Source organism: Pezoporus wallicus, unplaced genomic scaffold, assembly GCF_028554395.1.
Source record: "Pezoporus wallicus isolate ANWC-B61680 ecotype Strahan unplaced genomic scaffold, APGP_CSIRO_Pwel_v1 contig_7461, whole genome shotgun sequence".
NCBI lineage: Eukaryota > Metazoa > Chordata > Aves > Psittaciformes > Psittacidae > Pezoporus > Pezoporus wallicus.
This window is the reverse complement of record NW_026637976.1, coordinates 1,741,289-1,762,333: the sequence shown is the minus strand read 5'-3', so window position 1 is coordinate 1,762,333 and position 21,045 is coordinate 1,741,289. Positions and strand designations below refer to the sequence as shown.

The 21,045-nt window shown below is 43.5% G+C and overlaps 1 protein-coding gene across 11 annotated transcripts in view; it reads left to right on the top strand.

Moving 5' to 3' along the window:
• The window catches only part of TENM4 (teneurin transmembrane protein 4), a 755,231-nt gene that overhangs the window by 617,720 nt on the left and 116,466 nt on the right, over window positions 1-21,045 (top strand). For 8 of the 11 annotated variants that reach the window (XM_057408504.1, XM_057408506.1, XM_057408514.1 and 5 more), the window contains 3 exons: window positions 2,352-2,537; window positions 8,780-8,806; window positions 16,860-17,006. In XM_057408504.1, coding sequence (XP_057264487.1) covers window positions 2,352-2,537; window positions 8,780-8,806; window positions 16,860-17,006 — 360 coding nt within the window. The remainder of the gene's footprint in view (window positions 1-2,351; window positions 2,538-8,779; window positions 8,807-16,859; window positions 17,007-21,045) is intronic. The other 3 variants (XM_057408511.1, XM_057408509.1, XM_057408508.1) reach the window with 1 other exon arrangement.

The window sequence follows — 21,045 nt, the reverse complement described above, 5'->3', positions numbered from 1 at the left end:
AAAGAACTAAAGAACTCTCTCTCATCCTTGGAGGCAAGAATCCATTTCAGCATAAAGTGTAAAGATCTTGCAGCTCTCTTCTATGGTGCAAAACCTTCCTTCTGGAGCTGAAGTGGATGTTCCAGCCCTGTATGAAGAGCGTGTAAAAGTCCTCAAACAGCCCAAGCTTCCTGTTCCTGGTGGTGTTAATTAGCAAAAGACTAAATGCAGCTTGAGTAAGGCTGAATTTCAGTCAGGTGTGATGCTAATGCAGGCTGAGTAGTTCTGAATATTTTATGTGCAGTCAGTGACCTGGAGTAAATGTCTTGTATAATACCAGTTCCCCTTCCACCCCAAGCCTCTGAATCCTGCACTTAATATGCTCAAAGGCAAAAAGAGAGGCACTGGAGATGGGCTGGTGCCCGAGATATTCATTCTGGAGGTATATAATGGGGGGAAAAGAGAGAAAATGTGCTCTGCAGAGTACCCTGGTACCTCTTCTTGGGCTTCCAGCCCAGTTCTGCTCACCATTTCTTCTATTCACATCTTGTCTCCACTCTCCCCAAGGGGAACTGTGTCCCTACCCTGTAAAATCTATGAAATGGCTCAGTCAGGCAGAAGGCTTGAGTCCAAAACGTTCAGGAAAGGTCAATCACATTTAGAAGCATCAGGCAGAAGGAAGAGGAAAGACCTGATGGTCTGAAATACAGTCTAAATTGCCTGTCTTCTGAGGACAGTGCAGTCATGGTTTATAAGAACATGAAGGTGAGCAGTCCAGGGATGAGCCTGGAGAAGATTCATTTCACTTCCTATGCAGTGTAACACCACATCAGTATTTGGTTTTATTTTTATCCTTGAAATCAGCCCTGTATAGTAGTGGTGGTAACAGGCACTTTAACACCTGCCTCGTGGGTACCTGTTCTCCACCAAGTCTCACTTTTTCCACATGAATACAGTGCAGATGAAAACCCGAAGTCTCCCAAATTCATGCCAACAGCAGCCAAAACCCTAGTGCTCAGCAAAAATATGATGCATAGGTGTCCTCATGTCCACTGGGGCTTATGGATGGTGGGAAGAGCAGCACCCCTGGAAAGCTGGTGTGAAATGAGTTGTTCAGGGTTGCTGAGTGAATGAACATCAAAGGTATCAGCAAGAGCAGTTTTAATATGATTTAAAATATTGATATATGATATAGCTGCCAGAGGGGACATTGAGATTGGATACAAGGAAGAAGCTCTTCCCTGTGAGGGTGCTGAGGCGCTGGCACAGGGTGCCCAGAGAAGCTGCGGCTGCCCCATCCCTGGCAGTGTTCAAGGCCAGGTTGAACACAGGGGCTTGGAGCAAGCTGCTCTAGTGGAAGGGGTCCCTGCCCGTGGCAGGAGGTTGGAACTGGATGAGCTTTAAGGTTCCTTCCAACCCAAACCAGTCTGGGATTCTATGTTCAATGATAAAATGATTTATTTAAAGACCAAAGGTGAAAAGGATAAGGGAGACCCTTCCATTGAGTGATGAGATTCAGAGTGCTTGATATCAGGCCACTTGATAGAGCCTAGGTGCAGCTGAATCCAATCTTAGTCTCAGCTAATCATGCATACCTGTGTCCCATGCCCAGTGGGGCTCACGGAGGGTATGAAAGCCAGCACCTCTGAAAAGGCAATGTCCTTTAGCTCTTCTCTTTTATAGGAGGTAAGTACTGAAATATCCAGCTGTGATTCCATGCTTCTGTTAACTCCAGTAAGACTTGGGAACAAACACCATCCTATCAAGTCCAGTGTGTGTAGCCCACAAAAAGAGCAGGGTGGTACCTCCACGTACCTGAGGGGGGATTTTTAATGGGTGATAGGAGAGCAGGGACATTGCAGATATACAGACTCAGTAGAAATAGTATTCTGTATTGAGAGAAGCAGGGTTTTAATGAATCCCATCCCCAGAACTGTGAGTTAACAAGCCCTAAACAGGCTTTGCCAACACTCAGCTTTAGCATCAAAAGTTTTTATCAGTACATTGTTTCCACACTTAACCAGATTTTAATTAAATGTGGCTTTTGTTCTGCTTATTTGGAAGAGCCTTCCCCTTCGGATTTGGTGATCACAAAAGCTCAAGGAGTGCCAGAGAATTAGAAAGCAAATAGGAGGATCAATCACAGCAGACCTCTGCAATCCGTGTCCATCTCTTTTTTATTGTAATATACTTATTAGATTCTTATTGTCAGGAAGGATTAGTGTTGGGAGCTCCAGGAATTCCTTTCATTGCCCCATAAGGCGAGGTAGTGAAGTGTGGCTGTTTTCCTTAACAATAACACTCTGGATTTTCCCCCCTTTTCCCTTCTCTCCACCCATATCCCCTCCTCTCTCTTCTCTCCTCTCCCACAGAGATCTGTGCAGCAGACTGCGGAGGACATGGCATTTGTGTCGGAGGCACCTGCCGCTGCGAGGAGGGATGGATGGGCACAGCCTGCGACCAGCGAGCATGTCACCCACGCTGCAATGAGCACGGGACATGCCGGGATGGCAAGTGTGAATGCAGCCCGGGCTGGAACGGAGAGCACTGCACTATTGGTAGGGAGAAAGAAAAACCGACTCCTTTTCAAAGTGTAACTGATGCTCAGGGAGGAGAAAAGGCGCATGCTGAATTGAATATGTGTGACTTAGTGTAGCATGAGCATCTTTGTTCTTGGATTTCCAGTTCTGACATCATACATTTCCATGTGGGAACAAGGCAAAATGTCCTTTCATTTGTTGATGATGTGGCTATATAGATATATTTGATTGTCAGACATGAAGTACACCTCTGCGGTGTTTGGTCTCATAGAGACGAGCTGTCAAATGTCAGCTGGATGCTTTTAAACACATCCCACTTTGCCTCTTTCAAAAGGTCTTTCTGTGGCCTCTAAGACTTCTCTCTGCTATGGTGGCAGCATTTTCAGACTCATTTAAAGTTTTCTTCCCTTTTATTTGCTCCATGATTTGCACTGCCACTGTGCTTGCCAGTACGAAAGAGGAAACTGCAGTCAGATGACTTCTGGCTGGTATTTAACTCTGTCTTGCTTATCCCTTGTCTGCTTGGCTACCTTTCTAACCATTTCATTTCCTTCTCCCTTTTGGTTCTGCATTCCTCATGCACCTGCACTTATCTTGAGCTCTTGGTGTCATGCCTGTTATTATTATTCATAAGGTGCCACCAATATGCCTCAAATAATGCAAAGAGGTGCAGTTCCTATGTTAAGCAATTCGCAGCATCATTAATGAACTGGCTTGGCTTTACCTTCCTCCTTCATCTCACTTAATGACTTGATGCATTTTTCCTTCTTCCTTTTTCTGACTTTCATGCGTTCAGCCCCTTAAGTCCCCACTCCATAGTCATACTATAAAATCAGTAGCATTAAAACTCCCCAGACACCATTTATAATGCGTTAATGGCAAACTAAATTAGTGAATCCACTTCTACTCTCCATAATGCCTCTGTGCATCTGAAAAGCAGCAGTTGACTTGAGAAGAGTGAGAATTCTCCTCTGGTCATTTTGGCTTAATCAATTTTATTTAAAGATAAGAAAATTTACCTCTCTGTTGCTTTCATTCTGCCATGATACATATAAATCACACCACATCAAAATTAACCACTAGCAATACCTGGGTGAATGTCCGCATAGTCATCCATGTGGATTATCAACCGAGTTACATGGAGACATCACTTTGCTTGAACACCAGGTAAGTTTGCACACACACGCACAGACAGGAAATGGAGCCTGATCACAGTTTGTTAATTCCATCATTAGGGTAATGATACACACCATATCTGTGGCTCAATTCTACTTATCATTTATTTATGCTAATGTCACCCTACCACATTATGGCCTCCACATGCATCCCGTAATGAAAAATATCTAGCTCTTAAAACTTCCTTTGTCTCATTAGATATTACATTCTGCTTTCTGTGCTGTGGCCCTCACAGCTTTCATTTCTTTTCATGGGGAAGGGATTAAAAACACCCTTTCTTAAATGACTTCAAAATGAAAAGAGAGCAGTCCTGTGTTAATTACAATCCCGTGTTTCTGGAATATTATTTTATAGCCTTGTGTTCAAGCACTTCGATTTGGGAAGCAACACAGATTCATGACAAGGTTTTAACAGAAAGAAAAAGGCCCCAGGTTCCAGGGGACAATTTGATGTGAAAGTCATTTCTGCACAAAAAGAAGCCTGATTCATACCCTCAGTGCCATTTTATTAGTTCTGCTGCAAAACCAACATGTTGCTAGTTCAGTACGTGATATTTCTCGACACAGCTGATATACCCAGGCTGTTTTCAAAAAACAACATTTTATCCTTCATTGTAATTCACTTTACCCCATTATTTGCAGTGTTCCTCACTTTAAGTAAGAAGAGCCCATGTTATCGTGGGAAAGGCCAGCACTGCAATGCAGTCAGCATCGAGATTTAGCTGGTGCACACTATCGCTTGATGTGGTGCCGCCTTCCTGTTGCAGTGCTGCCTTGGTACAGGAATCCTTCTTTAATACTTAAAGTGAAGGAGCAATTCCATTTCTTTTCACTTCCCTCCACTCCTCATCTTCTTGCATGGTGATTGAGCAACACATTTGTCCATAGTCTCATGCCTCTGAAGCTGCAAACAGTATTTCCTCCAGAAGATTTCATTGATAAATGTGTGGAATGTAAAGGAGATTTGGCAAAGTCATAAATATCCAAGAAAATTGAATAGCTTTAGCAGGAGTAATAAGCTAGTTATATTGGCACAGATGAAAGGACATTGACTTGGAATTACATTAAGTATGTGGAAAGCATTCCCCTTGTCCTTGTGTAATTTCCTTGCATGGCAACTTGTTCTGTTGACAGTAATGTCTATGTCATGGCCCGGTTTGCTTTAGCACTGACAAGCATAAAACCCCATTGCTGAAGTGATGCTTTAACAACATTGCCATGTGTACAGGTAACATGGTAGAAATGGATGATACAAGTAAAAGACACTTCTTCCATTTCCTGCTGAGCATGTTTGAGAGTAAGAAATCCTTTTGTTTTATAGGCTATAGGAGGCTCTTTCTTAACGGTGTTCAAGGGAATTCTGATCCCAGTGGATTAATTTTGTTTGCTCATACAAAGATTCGTGTCACCAAGTACAATAGCTTGATTGCTCAGATTCAGGGATTTCATTAGAAGTACCCTAGCTAATTCCCAGCCAAGAAATTGATGCAGAAGCTTGCGTTCATCATCCTAATTCAGCAAACTTAACACATCCAGGCAAAAGAGTAGAACAGAAAGCTGGTTATTTAACTGCAGGAATCCTGAAGAATGGTTCAATTGATTTACACTGTTTTCTTAGAGGAAAAAAGTCCCAAAACATGACAACAGCCACAATGCAACAGGCCTATGATGGGCTCTCCAGCAGATCCCGACTTTGTTCCCAGTTAGAAACATGGCAAGAATTCAGCTTTCTCCTACTGTGGACTGAACCACATCCAGAGAAAATAGTTGGGTTTAGGAGCATTGACTTTAAAGGTGAAATGAACCCTCTTACTGTGGGTTCTGAAAGGCCAAATTAAACTTAGCTCCATGGTAGGCTACTCTATGGGACTGATAGGCAGCACCACAGGAAATTTCCTGGGTTTAATAGACAATGCCAATGGTATGTGAATCTCTCTGTATGATATTTTACCAGCAACAAGCCTTTATTCTTTGATTAAATATTAGGGTTATTTAGCAAACTAATGGCAGAGAGGGCTTCCCTGTGTGCTGGAGTTGGGATGTCCGTCATCCTTGAACATCCTGCGCACAAGACCAAAGCCATCACTTGAAGATCAGGTGCTGCACCTCAGTACTGCAGAGTCTCTAGAGCTCTGAGGGACCAGCAGTCACTTCTCCAAACACACAACAGCCTACCTAGCAGGATTTTCGGAGCACCTCAGTGCCTAATTCCCATTGATCTCCTCAAAGGCTATGTGCTTAATTCCTTCTGCAAATCTGGGCCCGGCACTGCTCATGTGTGGAATAACAAGTGCCTAGAGAGGCAGCCTGACCCACATGGGCTTCTGCTTATGATGCCATGGGGCTGTTTGTTGTTCTCCTTAGCAAAACTCTGGGTTTTGAGACATTTGCCCCTCTAAGTTTGCTTTTCATCAGCCTCCTTGAATAAGTAACCACACATGTCCTGAATAGGCTGGGTTGTGTTCAGTGCCTCTTGGTTTCTGCTGGAGCAGCTGGAATGCAGAGAAGGCACAGTACAGGTGGATCCTGGTCTCTTTTCCCCAGCTTTCCAACACATCCATAAAGCAGCTCAGTCCATGTGCAGCCCAAGGTGAAATAAGGCCACCAGTGTCTGGTGAAGGTTCTTGCTGCCCAACAGAGCAGATAGTCAGCTCTCAGCAGTGCTCAGCCACATCCACAGCAGAAGCTGATCTGTGTTTGACTCCCTGGCACCCACCCCACCTAGTTCAGATGCGTGCCTTTGGGAAGAGCCATGGGAAGAGCCAAGAGAGTGCCACAGCTGTAGCAGTCAGTGGAAAATACGTGCTTGGTGCTTTGTTCCAACATGATTTTGCATCAAGCTGAAGTCAATCTGGCCTTTAGTAGTTGGACAGCATATTTGACAGTAAATATTAGAGGTGAACTTCAAAGACAGGCTTTTCCTCTGTGGCATAAAAGTCTTCTGCCATCAGTGGTTCTGTGATGAATGGCTACTGTCTCCTCTCCTTCAAATCTGTGTGATCTCAGTTTAACTCCAGGGATTTCACTGAATCTTTGTCCACTTCACCCCATAGGAAAGACAAAGGGAAAAAGAATCGTTGGAAAGTGAAGGAAGAGAGTGTGCTGGGGTAGAAGTCCCCAGCACATCCCTCTTCTCCCTTCCCTCCCTTCCTCTCTGTGAGCCAAGAGAAATGCTCATTTTGCCCTTCACAAGGACTTTCAGGCCAAGCAAACCAGGTTAGCTCAGGCTGCTGAAATGGGAGGGCTTTCAGGCTGAAAATGCTCATAGGTGCTCCCCCCTTAGCAGGTCTGAAGGGACAACGTGGACTAGTGGAATGTGTCCCTGCCCATGTCACGGGTTGGAACTGGATGAGCTTTAAGGTCCATTCCAACCCAAACCATTCCATGACAGTGGCTTCTAGAGAGGGGTGGTGATGTGGAGCAGTGCCTTCAAGTGCAGGGAGCACCTTAGAAAAGTAGCTTTTCTTCTGAGCCCCTACATGTCCTACATCCTTTCCGAAGGAGTATCTGTAGATAATTGTAGGCCAGGTTGGACACAGGGTCTTGGAGCAAGCTGCTCTAGTGGAAGGTGTCTTTGCCCATGGCAGGGGATTGGAACTGCATGAGCTTTAAAGTCCCTTCCAACCCAAACCATTCTGTGATACTGTGATAGTAATGACAGAAGTATAGCATGGGAGCAAGACTGTGCATGTGTAGAGAAGAGCGATTCATGCTACCATGGAATATTCCCATAGAAGGTCCCCATTATTTTTCAGATTACAAAAGAACTTGACATATAACTGACACATCTGGTTGGCAGCTGCCTCCTCTGCTGGTACCTGCACCATGACTACTGCCCAAGCTTATAGGTTGGGCTGCTGTGGATGTCAGAACCCAAAAGACACATTCCCATGCTGGTGTCTGAAGCCAAGTGGATGGTGATGCTGTGCTTCCTGCATCGCTACTGCTACACCAGGGTGATGAGTTAATCTCATTCCCAAACTTCATAACTGCCCTGCACTAGATTAGCTCTGATCCTCAGAGCCCTTTCCACTTGTTACAATAGTGCTTTGGTGGATCTGTTAGATTCACAGGATGGGAAAATCATTCCTGCCAGGACTGTGACCTCAGGTGGGCAGTCTGAATCTCAAACAAAAACCTCTTCAGGAGGGTTCCAGGGCACAACTGAGAGAGAGATGCCAGGGAGCAGACAAGAGGGCAAGGGATATAACATTTAAACAGGTAATGAAAGAGAGAAATGCAACACTTGGAGCTTCTCATTTATTAATAAAGCCCAGACGCTGCTAGGACAGAAAGTGCCACCTGCAGGCATGTCCGAGGGCTCTCCAAGGCAGGAATCCTGGCTTCTGTTCATGTCTTTGCCACCAACTTTGTGTTTGACCCCAGAAAATCAATTAGAAGGTGGTTATCCAAATTAACGTTCCATGGGAATTGGGCACATGACTGCTCCCACCACATATATTGCTATCATTTTTTCTTTCTTTAGCCCTCCTTGGCATGACTGTATTAATACTTCCCTATGTGGTAGAGCTGCCGTGAGGTTAATTTCATATTTGGGAAGTAATTTGATCTGGGGCTAGAGGATGCTGGATAAATGCAATATATTACCATTAGGAAGATCCAGGGAAAAGCCTTTCCCAGCCTGCTAAGATCACAGAGCTGTGTGGAATGATATGAGACAGTCAGGTGAGGTGGAGCACTTCCAAACGACTCTGGCTTTGCTGATGAAACAAAAAGCAGTAAAACAGAGGCAGAGCACTACAATATTCTACCATATATATATTTATACATATATATAGCATATATATAAGGACATAAGTATATATCTAAAGCTTTCGTGTTTCTCTTCCTGTCCTTGCCGAGCAAAGATGAACGGATGCCTATATGCAGCCTCCCTGAGCTCTGTGTCTGAGGAGGGCTGTGCTGCACCCTTCTCCCTTTTTTTTCTCTCCTCATAATCTAAGGTTTTTCTTTTCATATCACAGCGAACTCTCCTTTGCCTTTCTAGCACCTGCACAGTCTCGTAGTAAGCCGCAATGCACTTATTCAATCCTACCTTAAATGTCCTGTCTTTTATCTCCCAAGCTCACTATCTGGATAAGGTAGTGAAAGGTATGCTCTTCCTTCCTATTTTTCCTATTGTCTTTGTGTTTGAAAAATGCACCGTGAACATGCTGTGTTGAGGTTGCATCTCTTCCTCATTGTCACCAAAGTGCTCCCTAATGTCTGGAAGGGTGAACTTTCCAGTCATTTAGGTAGGAATTAACCTCCGTGAGTGCTGTGACCCTCATGTTAACATCGTATCAGTGTTCCTGTCCATCCCCTCTGTCCCTGCCCTCCCCTCCAAATCATCTCTCATCCTCACCCCTCCTACCCAGGTAAGGCAAGTCAGGAGGAAACAAAAGTGGCTGTGAATACAGCAGGAGCCCTGTGCAGTGATGGGGTTTAATTCAATGTCTATGATCCATTTTGTAAGAAGCAGGTGAGTGCCCTTTCTGTGTGGAGTCTCCGTGTTTTTGATCCATGACTGCAAAGTCTTCCATGGGAACTTTGAGTAATGCTATATTACTATTTTTGGTCCTTAATACACAACTGTTATGACCTCAAAGCCTCTGGTTCTATAAATCCACAAAGTCTATGGAAATCAGTGACACTGCATTAACGTGCACTACAGTGAAATCCAAATCCAACCCTATGGTTGATGTTGCATTAGCGTACACTACAACAAAACCCAATCCTATGTTCCTATTTATAGATGTGAAGCAAGTCTAGGACCCAGATCTTTTGTCAATGAGGAAGAAAAGGAACTGTTACAGGATAGAAGTCATCTTCTACCCTCACAAAAACTCAGTTATGAATCAAAGCAATGAGCTAAATGAATTTAGGACTTTTAAACAGAAATAGTTCCCCAATGCATTTAATGTTCTAAACCCACTGAAATTTAACATCTAGTTAAATACAACAATCTGACAAGAAAGATGATGGAATTGGACACAGATCTCTTTCTACATGGCTGATTTGACACTAACAGCAACACAGCGCTGCCACCGCGCAGCATCCTGTGTTTGCTGGTTAAACAAACCAAGAAATCAGGTTGAACAAATCAGTTTCTTCCATAGCATTACCCTCCTTTTCAGGCTGTGAGCAATCAGAAACAGCAGCCATGAGAGGCTGATGAAGAAGGACAGATATGCCAAAATACTGGTCCAGTGAACAGCTAAAATGAAGTGTCTGCCATACAGGGCTCTTGTGGTGTGACAAGAAAACACGGTTGCCCTATTGACTTCACTCCTCTGAATGAATTTACAGTCTAATGTTTCTCTCTCTTGTTTGCATTGAGGCTTAAAAGCAGGTTCAGGTACAATCACAAATAGGAAAAAGCTCTTAACAGACAAACAAGTATTAATGATAAGGAAACACCCACAGTTTAAATAACGAGACTTTTGTGTCCAGTGTAATGCAACAACTTGTAGCTGTCCTTGGACTCCTGTTTATAGATCAGTGGATTGTTAAGTGGTAGGTAGTTTTCTCCCATTGCTTATCATCAGTAAAGCATGCTTGACTTCATTTAAATTAGGATTAAAAAGTATATTCTCCTTCTTATATCAAGGAAAGAGGGTCACTTGTTGTGTCCTTATGAAGTAATAGCGGTGGCATCCTTACAGGAAGATAAGAGCCATCACTAGGGAGTGGGATCAGAGACTCCTATTAATGTTGCACATCCCAGTGTTTTGCATTTCAAAACCCCAGGACAACTCCTTTTCATCTCAACATGTGTTGGAGGAGGCTGAATCAAAAGGTAGCACATAAACACTAAAGGGATAGAAAAGAGGGAATCAACCTACAGAGCCTGGGTCCAGGCACCTTCAGTACTTATTTGCCATTCAGTGGGCAAATTGTTATTTACTAAGTCTTCTGTTGCTGTCATTTTTAACTCTGTATAGCCTTTTGACTCACCTTTATGCCCAAGAATAAAGACATGTTGTATTTAGTGAGTATTTCAGTGGGTAACAGGTTAAGTAACATACTAATAGCAAAAGATGGTCTCTTTCCATGCGTGGCCTCTTTTGGAAAGATTAGCAATAGCTGGAACATTAAAAGTACATGGTTTTTTACTTGGCTAACTGCATGGTTTGCATATTTCAAACTTAAATTACTCATGGCCTTTTGGCTTTCTTAATTATTAACATCTTTCTGGTTGAAATCCCCTCCCAGTAATCCCACGTTGTCAAGGGTGAGCCTGATTTACTGCTGAATCCTTCCTACAGCTGTACAGTAAACCAGTTAAGTCAGAGAAGATGCAGAATTATTTCTACATTGGAGGGCAAGTTTCAGTAGCAAACTTCAGTGTGATTAAACCAAGAAGCTCTAAGTAGAACTGGAGTGGAGTTGTCTAAACTGAGGCCTAATTAACACTGATAATGCTTAGAATGAAAAGAGATGCCTGCTATTAAAAAGGCGCTGATTTTAGAGAGAGTTTCTCCATCCAGAATACCATTGAAGCTGATGGTACATCAATGTAATTAATCTCTATTGATGTTTAGCAATTCTCACTGTTAAATTTTAACCAAATTAATCCTGCAGTGAGGCATGTAAACAGCTAGTCTGAATGGAGAGGGACTCTTCATCAGGACCTGTAGTGACAGGACAAGGGGTGATGGGTTCAAACTGAAACAGGGGAAGTTCAGGTTAGATAAAAGGAAGAAGTTCTCTACTGTGAGGGTGCTGAGGCACTAGCACAGGGTGCCCAGAGAAGTGGTAAATGCTCCATCCTTGGCAGTGTTCAAGGCCAGGTTGGACAGAGCCTTGAGTGACATGGTCTAGTGTGAGGTGTCCCTGCCCATAGCAGGGGGGTTGGAACTCGATGATCTTAAGGTCCTTTCCAGCCCAAACCATTCTATGATTCTATGTAAAGTTCTATGAAATAAAACCAACATCTGACTTCAGGGATGGCTGCAGGGTGGCTTCTTTGGGCAGCTTCTGAAGTGTGAGAAGCACTGAGGACCCAAGGCCTGACCACAGACAATTCCCTCATTTGGAGTTAAAAGCAATATGAGCAAGTAACTTGTTAATCTTCATTTTACAGGATGAATCTGATGAAGGGTTTCTGGATTCCCACCATCACAAAATAACACAGTGGTAGTTGAAGAGTTGAGTGTTTTCAGGACACTTGCCTGCGTTTCTCATTGTTGGCAGGGACCAGCTGATCTTTGCTCCTCCCCTTCAGTCCTACAGAACTTCTGCAGGTCACTTCCTGACTGTTGTTCCCTCAAGCTCCAAGTGTTTGTGTCCTCACATGTTGCATTCGGGCATGTCCTAGCTGTTTTGGAGCTCAACCTCCGTCTGTTGGGACTTGCTAGAGCATCCATCAGTGCTTTCCTAGTGACGATGGAGGAAAGATAATAGCCTTATCTTTTAAGTCCAATTTCAAGTGGCAATGAGGCTTGGTTTGAAGAAAATCCCATTGAACCTTGTTTATAATTGAACTAATTAGAGGCCTTAACTGTACAGATCATTAAGAGCAGATTATTTTGCCAACAGCTTTAAAATGGCAGGATGATTTCTTACTCTGCTGACAGTCTCCTTCGACTCTGATACTCTTTTCTTGTCTAGTTCAAAAATCACTCCTATATTGCTTCCCTGCTCTGTATTATGGCAGACCTGAAATCCTTGGGAATGTCCACCACTATAATCATCTTTCAGCAGCACTTTCATGTGCATCGATTGGAAACCCACATAAAGAGTACCCCCTGCACTGCTTCAAAAAGCTCTATTCATGTATTTAATTCCCTTAGTCACCCAAATACAGTTAACAAACAGGAATAATGAATCATTAGTGCCTCTAGCTATGAGAAATCAGGGCTGCAAGATTATGGCGGTGTAAGTCTGTGAGGATTAAGCCATCCCACTGTGCTGGTACTCAGAAACACTTTGGAGACAAGGTGATTTTTTGCTTTATTCCCCAGCATGGGGGAAAAGAGAGGATCAAGTTTATTTGTGTTGTCTTTTTGTCATGTGCTTTGAAGTGCACTGTTTGTGGACTGGGGAATACTGTACGTTCCTACTGCTGTAGTGTCAGTGATGGGCAGTCTTTATGCAGTGAAAAAATGGCAGCACATATAGGTTCATTCTTCTAGATACATTGGCTTACATGTCCATGTTACCATCTACCTTTCTGAAGGTACTCATATAGCTGCTGGTTAATTGTGTTGTTTTCTATCAATGGTTTCCTTTCTCATTACTACTGGAAACTGTCTTCTTTCCTATCAAACCCATGACATAGAAGAGGTACAGCTTAATCCTCACATCACTGATACTTGGTAATGGAATGGTCAATTGCTGAAAACTTTTATGGTCATGAATATGTGAAGAAGAGTTTATCTCATTAGGAAGCAGCTCTTTCTGACTCCTTGGAAGAGATTTATCTCATTAGGAACCAGAGATGTCTTTTTCCTTTGTGGGATGGGTAAATTTACATTCTAGACTTGAAAGATGCCCAGACAGTGGAGTATGAAATTACAAGTGGGACTTATCCTCCTTTAGATATCTACAGCATTAGATGCTTGTATCTCATCAAGCACCCTGGATACCATTAATAGTCAAGAAGAGGAATGCATGCTTTGGGAATACATAATTCCATGAGATACCCCCTCTCTTCTGTCTCTCCTCTCCTGACTGACGCTTTTCCTGTCTGCTTTCTCGGATGCTTGACTTTGTTTCTCTAGGTCCAGATCAAGTCCAAGAAAGTCCATTCAAATACTCTCAAACACATCTCATTTAGACAATGAATTGCACACAAAATTCATAGTTATAGGACTGAATGGGGTCTCCTCAGTTAGAGTCCAGTCTTTGCTGTAAAGGGTAACCACTTTGTGTAAAACTTTGTATAGATGCACTACACTCTATGGATAGGTAAGTGTGGGTTCTTCTCCTTAGTACTCCTACTGGGAAGCTACTCCATAACTTTATTCCTTTGATCCTGGCAGATTATTTATTTTACTTTCTATTTTCAAGCCAGAATTTATTCATGTTTGGTTTCTGCTCGTTTGTTCTTATTCCAGCATTATTCTCTTTATCTTAAATAGCTGTTTTCCCTTCTCACTCTTTATCCACGCCATGAATTTGTGGAACACAATCAGAGCCTTTTCAGTCTTTGCTGTGCTAGAGTGTACACATCAAGGTTTCTTATTTCCTCAGGTGCAGAAGGTGCCTCATCCAAATTATATCAGCTATTTTCTACCACTCCAAATTCCTCCTTTCCTAAGTCTGGGAGTGTGGAGCACATGAAATTCCATGAATTCCTGATTTTTACAGTTGTATTAGTTTTTCCTTGTACTTTCTGGGCACTCTTCGTATGAGACAATTGAAGATCATTTGCTTTTATCAGTCTCAAGCAAGTGATCGATCACTACAGTATCATTTCTGTCTACTAATGTTAGATCTTTGCCTTTGAGATCTTTGTTCCAAAGATTAGGAAATGCAAAATATAATTGAAACGAAAAACAATACCATGGAATCCCACTTTTCCTTCTGAATTGTCATCATATGAAACCTCATAGGCTAACTTAAACCATTTCTGGGTTTCCATCTATTCCTGCGTGGCTTGGAACCAAACCCAGGAGAACCAAACCCAGGAGAACCAAACCCAGGATACTTTTTGTCTTTAGCTCCCATCAGGAACTTCTAAAACCTATCTTCTTCCCATTGCAGAAAATAAAAAGCCTGCTTTAGGAATTAAACATACTTTTGGGGTTAAAATCTAATGGTATCCAACCCTTGTTTTCTTATCCTACAGTGGTGTCTTCAACTTCTCATCCCTCAACTCTATGTTTCTCATTGCTCTCCTGTCCAGGTCAACACCACAGCATCATTGCCAGGAGTTTCCAGAACAACTGCTGCATAGAAAAGAACTTTATAGGATGAGTTATAAAGAGTCCAAGCAGTAAAACATGAGGTGTGCTCAGTGATGATGCTCTAATGGATCCATGCAGGACACCCTTGGAGTGAGATTTCTTCAGAGGTTTTTCCTCTAGGCAAATTTAGGCAGATTTATAAGGATGGGATAAAAGTCCTATTGATACCATAAGGATGGTCCCATCCAAACTGTATTTATCTAGTCCAAAGAGGGATTACCTACATAGCGAAGTAATTTTAGCAGGTTACTTTAAGAAGTAATACACTTCTTTTTCTCCCTGCCCATGGCAAAGGGTTGGAATTAGATGGTCTTAAGGTCCTTTCCAACCATTCTAGGATTCTATAATTCTTCCTCTCTCATTCTCCAAAACAAGCTTGTCCTGAAAGGCAACAGACACATCAATTAACTCTAGTATAGAAAAAGATCAGATTAAATAGTTAAACGTTTGGCACTGCTGTAAGTAACTGAAGGCAGGGTATCAAAATGGAGAATTTCAAGTAGCCTCACCTATAAATAGCTCTCCTGTAGTGTATAAATACAAATATAGTGTATAAATATCAGAGTACCTGCAAGCATGCTCACACATACCCACACACTGTGTGGCCCCTCAAGAATACACACTTAAAAATGAATATAGAAATACTGAAAATGAAATGAAAATACTCAAATACAGCAAATATGTTTGCAAATTAAAAACTTAAGATCCTCTTAAAGGACTTTTCCCTTACCACCTTTGTTCCCTTTTCCATTTACCTCCTGTTAATCTGTCACTTGTTAGTAAAACACCCCTAGAAAAGCTGTTAAATTCACCCTGAAACCGTCCTTTAGTTGCAAGTAATTTCTGAATGGTGTTTCCCCAGTGCAGGACACACCATGATGTGATGTGCTCTACATGCTGCCCCGCCACTTCCATGGGCAGACCCTCATGTGTCAGGCAGTCAACCAGATGCTACGCCTCTTCATCATCATGTTGTAACCCATTAGGACAGGAGAAGTCCGTGTTGTTCACACACTTTCACAAGCAAAACCTGTCTTGCAAAGCTGGAGAAACTCATAACTACGTGGCAGGATGCACAACACATCTAAATAGAGAGTGCCTTAAAGCAGGGCTCAGGAAGACTGAATTGTGTTCCTGCTATAATCAGTCCTGCTGAGTGACCTTCGCTCCGTTGCACTTCAGTTTCCTGAGCTGTAAAATGCATCTTACATTTCTGATGGTTTCTTGGTAAATATTTCTGAGCTCTGCAGGTAAAAAACCCCCCAGAAGTGTATAAGCAGCCTCCCTCCCACCACTGCTTACTGTGGAAAGTGCTGTCTTACTGGGGAAAGAAACAGGACAAGGATTCCGGCAGGAGATCATCAGATGAGAAATCAAACCTTCATGAGCAGACTAGGAGATAGGATTCGTCCCCCTTGAGTTTTATCACCCATAAAATAGGCGCCTGCCTCTGTGCTGGGCTCTCTCTAGTCACTGGGGAGAAATGGCTGTTTTCCTCAGCTCATTGGTATTGGCATCCAACACATCCAAAGAGGCTGATGCCATGGGACAATCTGTTTCTCTGCTGACTACAGAGAGTTGAGGGTGTCTCTGTTATTGATTAATTGTGACCAGACGAGATGAATCCCACCCAAAATGACTACAGTGGAGAAACTGAGTGTTTTCCAAATGTTTTCTGCCTTCCCTTTCCAGCTGGCTTTGACTGCTCACCAGTCTGAGATCTCAGTATTGCTGGGAGCCAGCTCCTTTAGCCCCCTGGGTGCTGGGAGCTTTAACCCCACATGCAATTTAGGTAACCCCAACTCTTGGTCTTCTATAGCAAATGCTTAGAGAGCAAGGTGGGTTTTATAACCAGTGGAGCAAGAAAATCTCATTGCCTTCCAGAAGCTCACCATTCCAGGTGAGACAGGTTGGAGCCTGAGTAACCTGCTCTAGTGGAAGGTGTACCTGCCCATAGCAGGGGGTTGGAACTGGCTGATCTTAAGGTCCTTTCTGACCCAAACCACTCTATGATTCCATGATTCCTTTGGTCTAAGTAGTGAGGCTGTGCTGTGAGGACCTCCGGGGAGAGCCAGCAGCAGCAGCAGCTCATTGAGTGGTCACCACCATCCCGATAGGTTGGAAGACACCAAGTGAGAGCAGAGAAAAAAACAAACAGAAGGCAAAGGCAAAATGCTGTTTACTTAGCCCCTCTCCAGGCTGTTTGCTTTGTCTTTGCAGTGTATTTGAACATGTGGCTCTTTGCCTTGCAGAGGGATGCCCTGGCTTGTGCAACGGCAACGGCAGATGCACTCTGGACATGAATGGCTGGCACTGCGTCTGCCAGCTGGGATGGAGAGGAGCGGGATGCGACACCTCCATGGAGACGGCGTGTGGAGATGGGAAAGACAACGATGGAGGTAGGATGTGAGCACATGCGACGTGTCAGGCTCCACAGAGCCTGCAGAGCTCATCCAGTGAGCAGTCAGCTGGGCTTGATGCTGCAGGGCAGATTGGGTTTTGACAGCTGGTGGGGAGCAGACAGTGAAGCCTGCCAGGCTGACTCAGCCAGAGTGGATTTGAATTCAAATGGAATGGATCCGGGGTGCCAGGGCTGAAGGGGGATGTTTGTTTATCCTCAAATCAAGTCCATATACCAGAGAGCAAGCAGAGGCTATGTACACATCACCCCACCCCAGATGAGTGGCTCAGCAGTGATACAATGGGACCACCTCAGACAGCCTACATCCCTGCCTGTCCAAATGGCCTCACTGCCTGAGGTTTTCATCAAGGCTCCCCAGTAAGTCACCACGGACTTGGGGTGGATGTTTTGCAGAAACTTAGAGGCTTTTGGTGACTGATCCCCATGCCCACAAGCCATCCAATCCCTCTTGAGCCATGTTTTATTGATTACAGTTCCATATATAATGATGTCAGACATGTGAATAATAGCTCTGCGTAATGCAAACTTAATATTCAGGGTTATCTCATTACAAAGGAAAACCTGGTGCAGTGTGAAGGTTTGAATTAAAGGGCAGGAGATGAGATATTAAATTTAAGGCATAAGGGAGACTGCATAATTTGTTTTGTTGTCACTCAGCAAAAGGCTTTGTAAACCACAAGTCTGGGCCAGGACCCAGACTGTGAAGTGGAGACTGCCTTTTGCAAGCCTCTGTTTTATCATATTCACAAGAACAGTACAGCTACAACAAATAGCCAAGCCAAGACTGTGATTATCTGCTTCACAGCAACTGGGATTCTGATTGAACATTTAAAATACTTCTGCACATCTGGCATGGCAAATGGACCAAATTATCCCTTTAGAAAAGATGGGGAAAAAAATGGAGAACCATACAAAGAGTGCACACTCTAAAACAAAGATTGCTTTTTGCCTCACATGAAACCGAGCATCACGGTACTTCTCTTTCCTATTTGCAGCTGACACAGGGCAGCAATAAAGTTCATCACATCAGATGTGTAAAAATATGGTAAACAGAGCCAAGGATAATCCCAGTTTCCATGGAAAAAAAATAGCCAACACAAATCCTGTGGAGCTTTTAGAAACAGAGAAGGAAGGAGTAATAACATGCAGTGCAGAACACAACTGTATAACATCACAAAGAGCATGGCCACACTCTGAGTAGGCTGCTGGAACACCATCTCCTGATTCAAGGTGCTAACTTTAGAACCGGGTTACCTTCACCTTGAAACAAGCTGTTTGTCACCTTGCCATTGCAGGACAGCAGATGTAGACAGGAGAGACAAAAGGCATCAATGTGTTTACAAGTTAGAGCACATCAGCTGCTAACTTGCATTTGATGAGCTCGTGGGGAGCAGTGGTATATGCAAAGCAACTGATAGGTTGTAATGAGTTGCCTTGTGACAGCTTTTTCATGTGTCAGAGCCCACAAATGAGTGTTGACTTCACTCTTAGTACACTAAAACTAGTACATGTACATGGTGTGCATTACAGCTTACAGATAACCCATCACACACCATTCCTTTGATTTTGCTACATCACTGCTAAGGACTCTCCTCAGATGAAAAGTGAAACAGTGGAAAACACCTTCTTGACTTGATTTTTGTCAATCATTTGTGAGCTCAAATCTAGAACTTCAACCCCTGAGATGCAGGGGCATCAGCAGTGGTGAGGCATTTCTGCTCTGAAGCCTGAGTTCCCTGTGTATCACAGGGATTTGAACAGTTACATGGTCTTGTGAAGAAAGGCTGCTTCTGGACCTGTTTCCTAGTTTTTATGCTGATTTCTATAGCAAGACAGCTAAAGACATTTGTAGAACATCCATATATATATATCCATTTATATATATAACTGGATAACTCCAGCACTTATCCAGTTACCCACCCACTCAACACAGTTCTAATTACATCAGGTTGCTCAAGGTGGTGTCCAGTCAACTGCTGAACACCTCCAAAGATGGATATGCCTCCTCTCTGCACAACCTGCTTTAGTATATGGCCATCCTGATAGTAATAATTCTCCTAATATCTAATAATAGTTTTCCATGTTCCAACTTAATGTCTGTTGCCTTATGTCCAGCACCATCTGAGGAACCTGGAGTACCCGAGCTGGCTTTTTGCTTCCCCTTCACATTAACTTGGTTCTCTAGTAGAGCATATATATGTTTCATGTGTGACAGCAGCTATCCAAAGGGAACTCAAACAACACTGGTCACCTGTGTTTAGAACTGAGCCCATATTTAATGCAGCCACTTTGTCACCACGAACATTACACCCTGAGAAACTGCTGTGCTTCAAAGCGCACTGAAGAGATGGAGGCCTGAAGAGCCTCTTAAAAGAGCATGTAGCATGTGTATGAGCACTATAATTTCTCTCTCTTGAGGGATCCTGTCACAGTTTCTGGAGTGATGCACGCTCAGGGCTGGAGAAAGGTGGGTTTTTTTGGTTCCCTGTAAAGGATTACAGGGCTATTGCCAAATTTGTCTTTGCATGCACATGAATGCAGGCAGTGGAGATGGTAGTCCTTTCATGAAGCTTTAGAAGTCAACCATCTGAGCTAGTCACTGTCAGCACAGAGGAACAGATTTAGGGCATTCATCCCTCTGAGCTATTTCAGGTATTACCTTGTAGGTCCCTACTTTTGGTGGATGACTGCTGCCCTTCGAGTCACTTTCTGCTCAGAGCAGCATCTCTTGAAGCTGAGACACAGCTATGGGGGGAGCTTCACCCTGCCTGAGCTCATGGGAAGCTGGCTCCTGCACTGTGGTATCGAGTGTCTGCTAATCAAGATCCCTGCAGCCGGAAATTCCTCAGGATAATGGGAGCTGAAGCCAGAATCTTTTTCATGAACCCAGCCTAATCATACCCTGAGGGACACGGGTCCCAAATTACAGGGTGTGTTTGCCTCTTCAATCTGGAGCTTTCTCAGACAAACAATAACAAGCTGAGCACAAGTCACTGGGGCAGAGATGCAGTGAAACGTAATCTCTGTTCGGCTTAGAAAAGAGATGTCTTGGAAAGCAGGTCCCTCTTCACACACCAGTGTCATTTCTCAAAGCCAGCACTTAGGTTTCACACCCAAGGCCACTTTATTTACACTTTTAAACACAAAGCCCATCAACTTGAAAGGAGTTGTAGCAGGTAACTGAGTGTAGGTGATCATCCAGTATCGGACAAGGAAAAACAGTGCAGTGAGAGAGCTTGACCACTCTGGGTGAAAGGAGAGGATTTTGCACGTTTGACCTATGAGGCCACCTGTATTACCAGAAATGGGAGGTGTTTCCTTAAAAGAAGCTGAGAAAAGTGGTTCTTGCCTCTCTTTGGCAGAAAATAACCTCTCTAATTCATGGCTGCAAACACTCGCTACCTGAAAGCAGGGCTCTCAGCCCACACTGAGTGCTCTGACATGTGCTTGAAGAATCAGAAGTTTGAAGGTTTAAAAGACCAAGGAAATTATCCTCTGTGACAAGTCCTAGAAGCGGAGTTACGGGCATTTGACAAAGCCTCGAGAAGAAGCTGATATTCCATAGCCTATATATGGGTTCCATTTCATTTAGGAACATAGTGTATGGGAATAACAGGGGAGAAGAGGAGAGGATATTCTTCACAGCAAAGCTGTGTTAGCCGTCTTTACTCGTGGGAAATTATCTAACTGTCTGATTCCCTCCATATTGAGAGCCAGAGAGTTGGAAATTCCCCATTTCACTGTCTGGATACGCTAGAATGTCCTGAAACCATGGGAGAATTACAGGTATAAAGCAAATTGCTCTTTTGGTCTAAAGGTTCTGTCTGATCAACACAGGAACTTCACTTGAGGGCCTCTGTTATTGTTTTGGGCTTTTCCAGAGGAGCCAATTCTTCCAGGTAGGGTAAAGCTGGTTCTTTGGGAGATGGAACAGACAGCATCCTTCATTTCCTGCTTTGAACAATTCCAGTTGCTGAATAACTCCTAAACTCTGCCTCTGGTGAATCTACACTTGT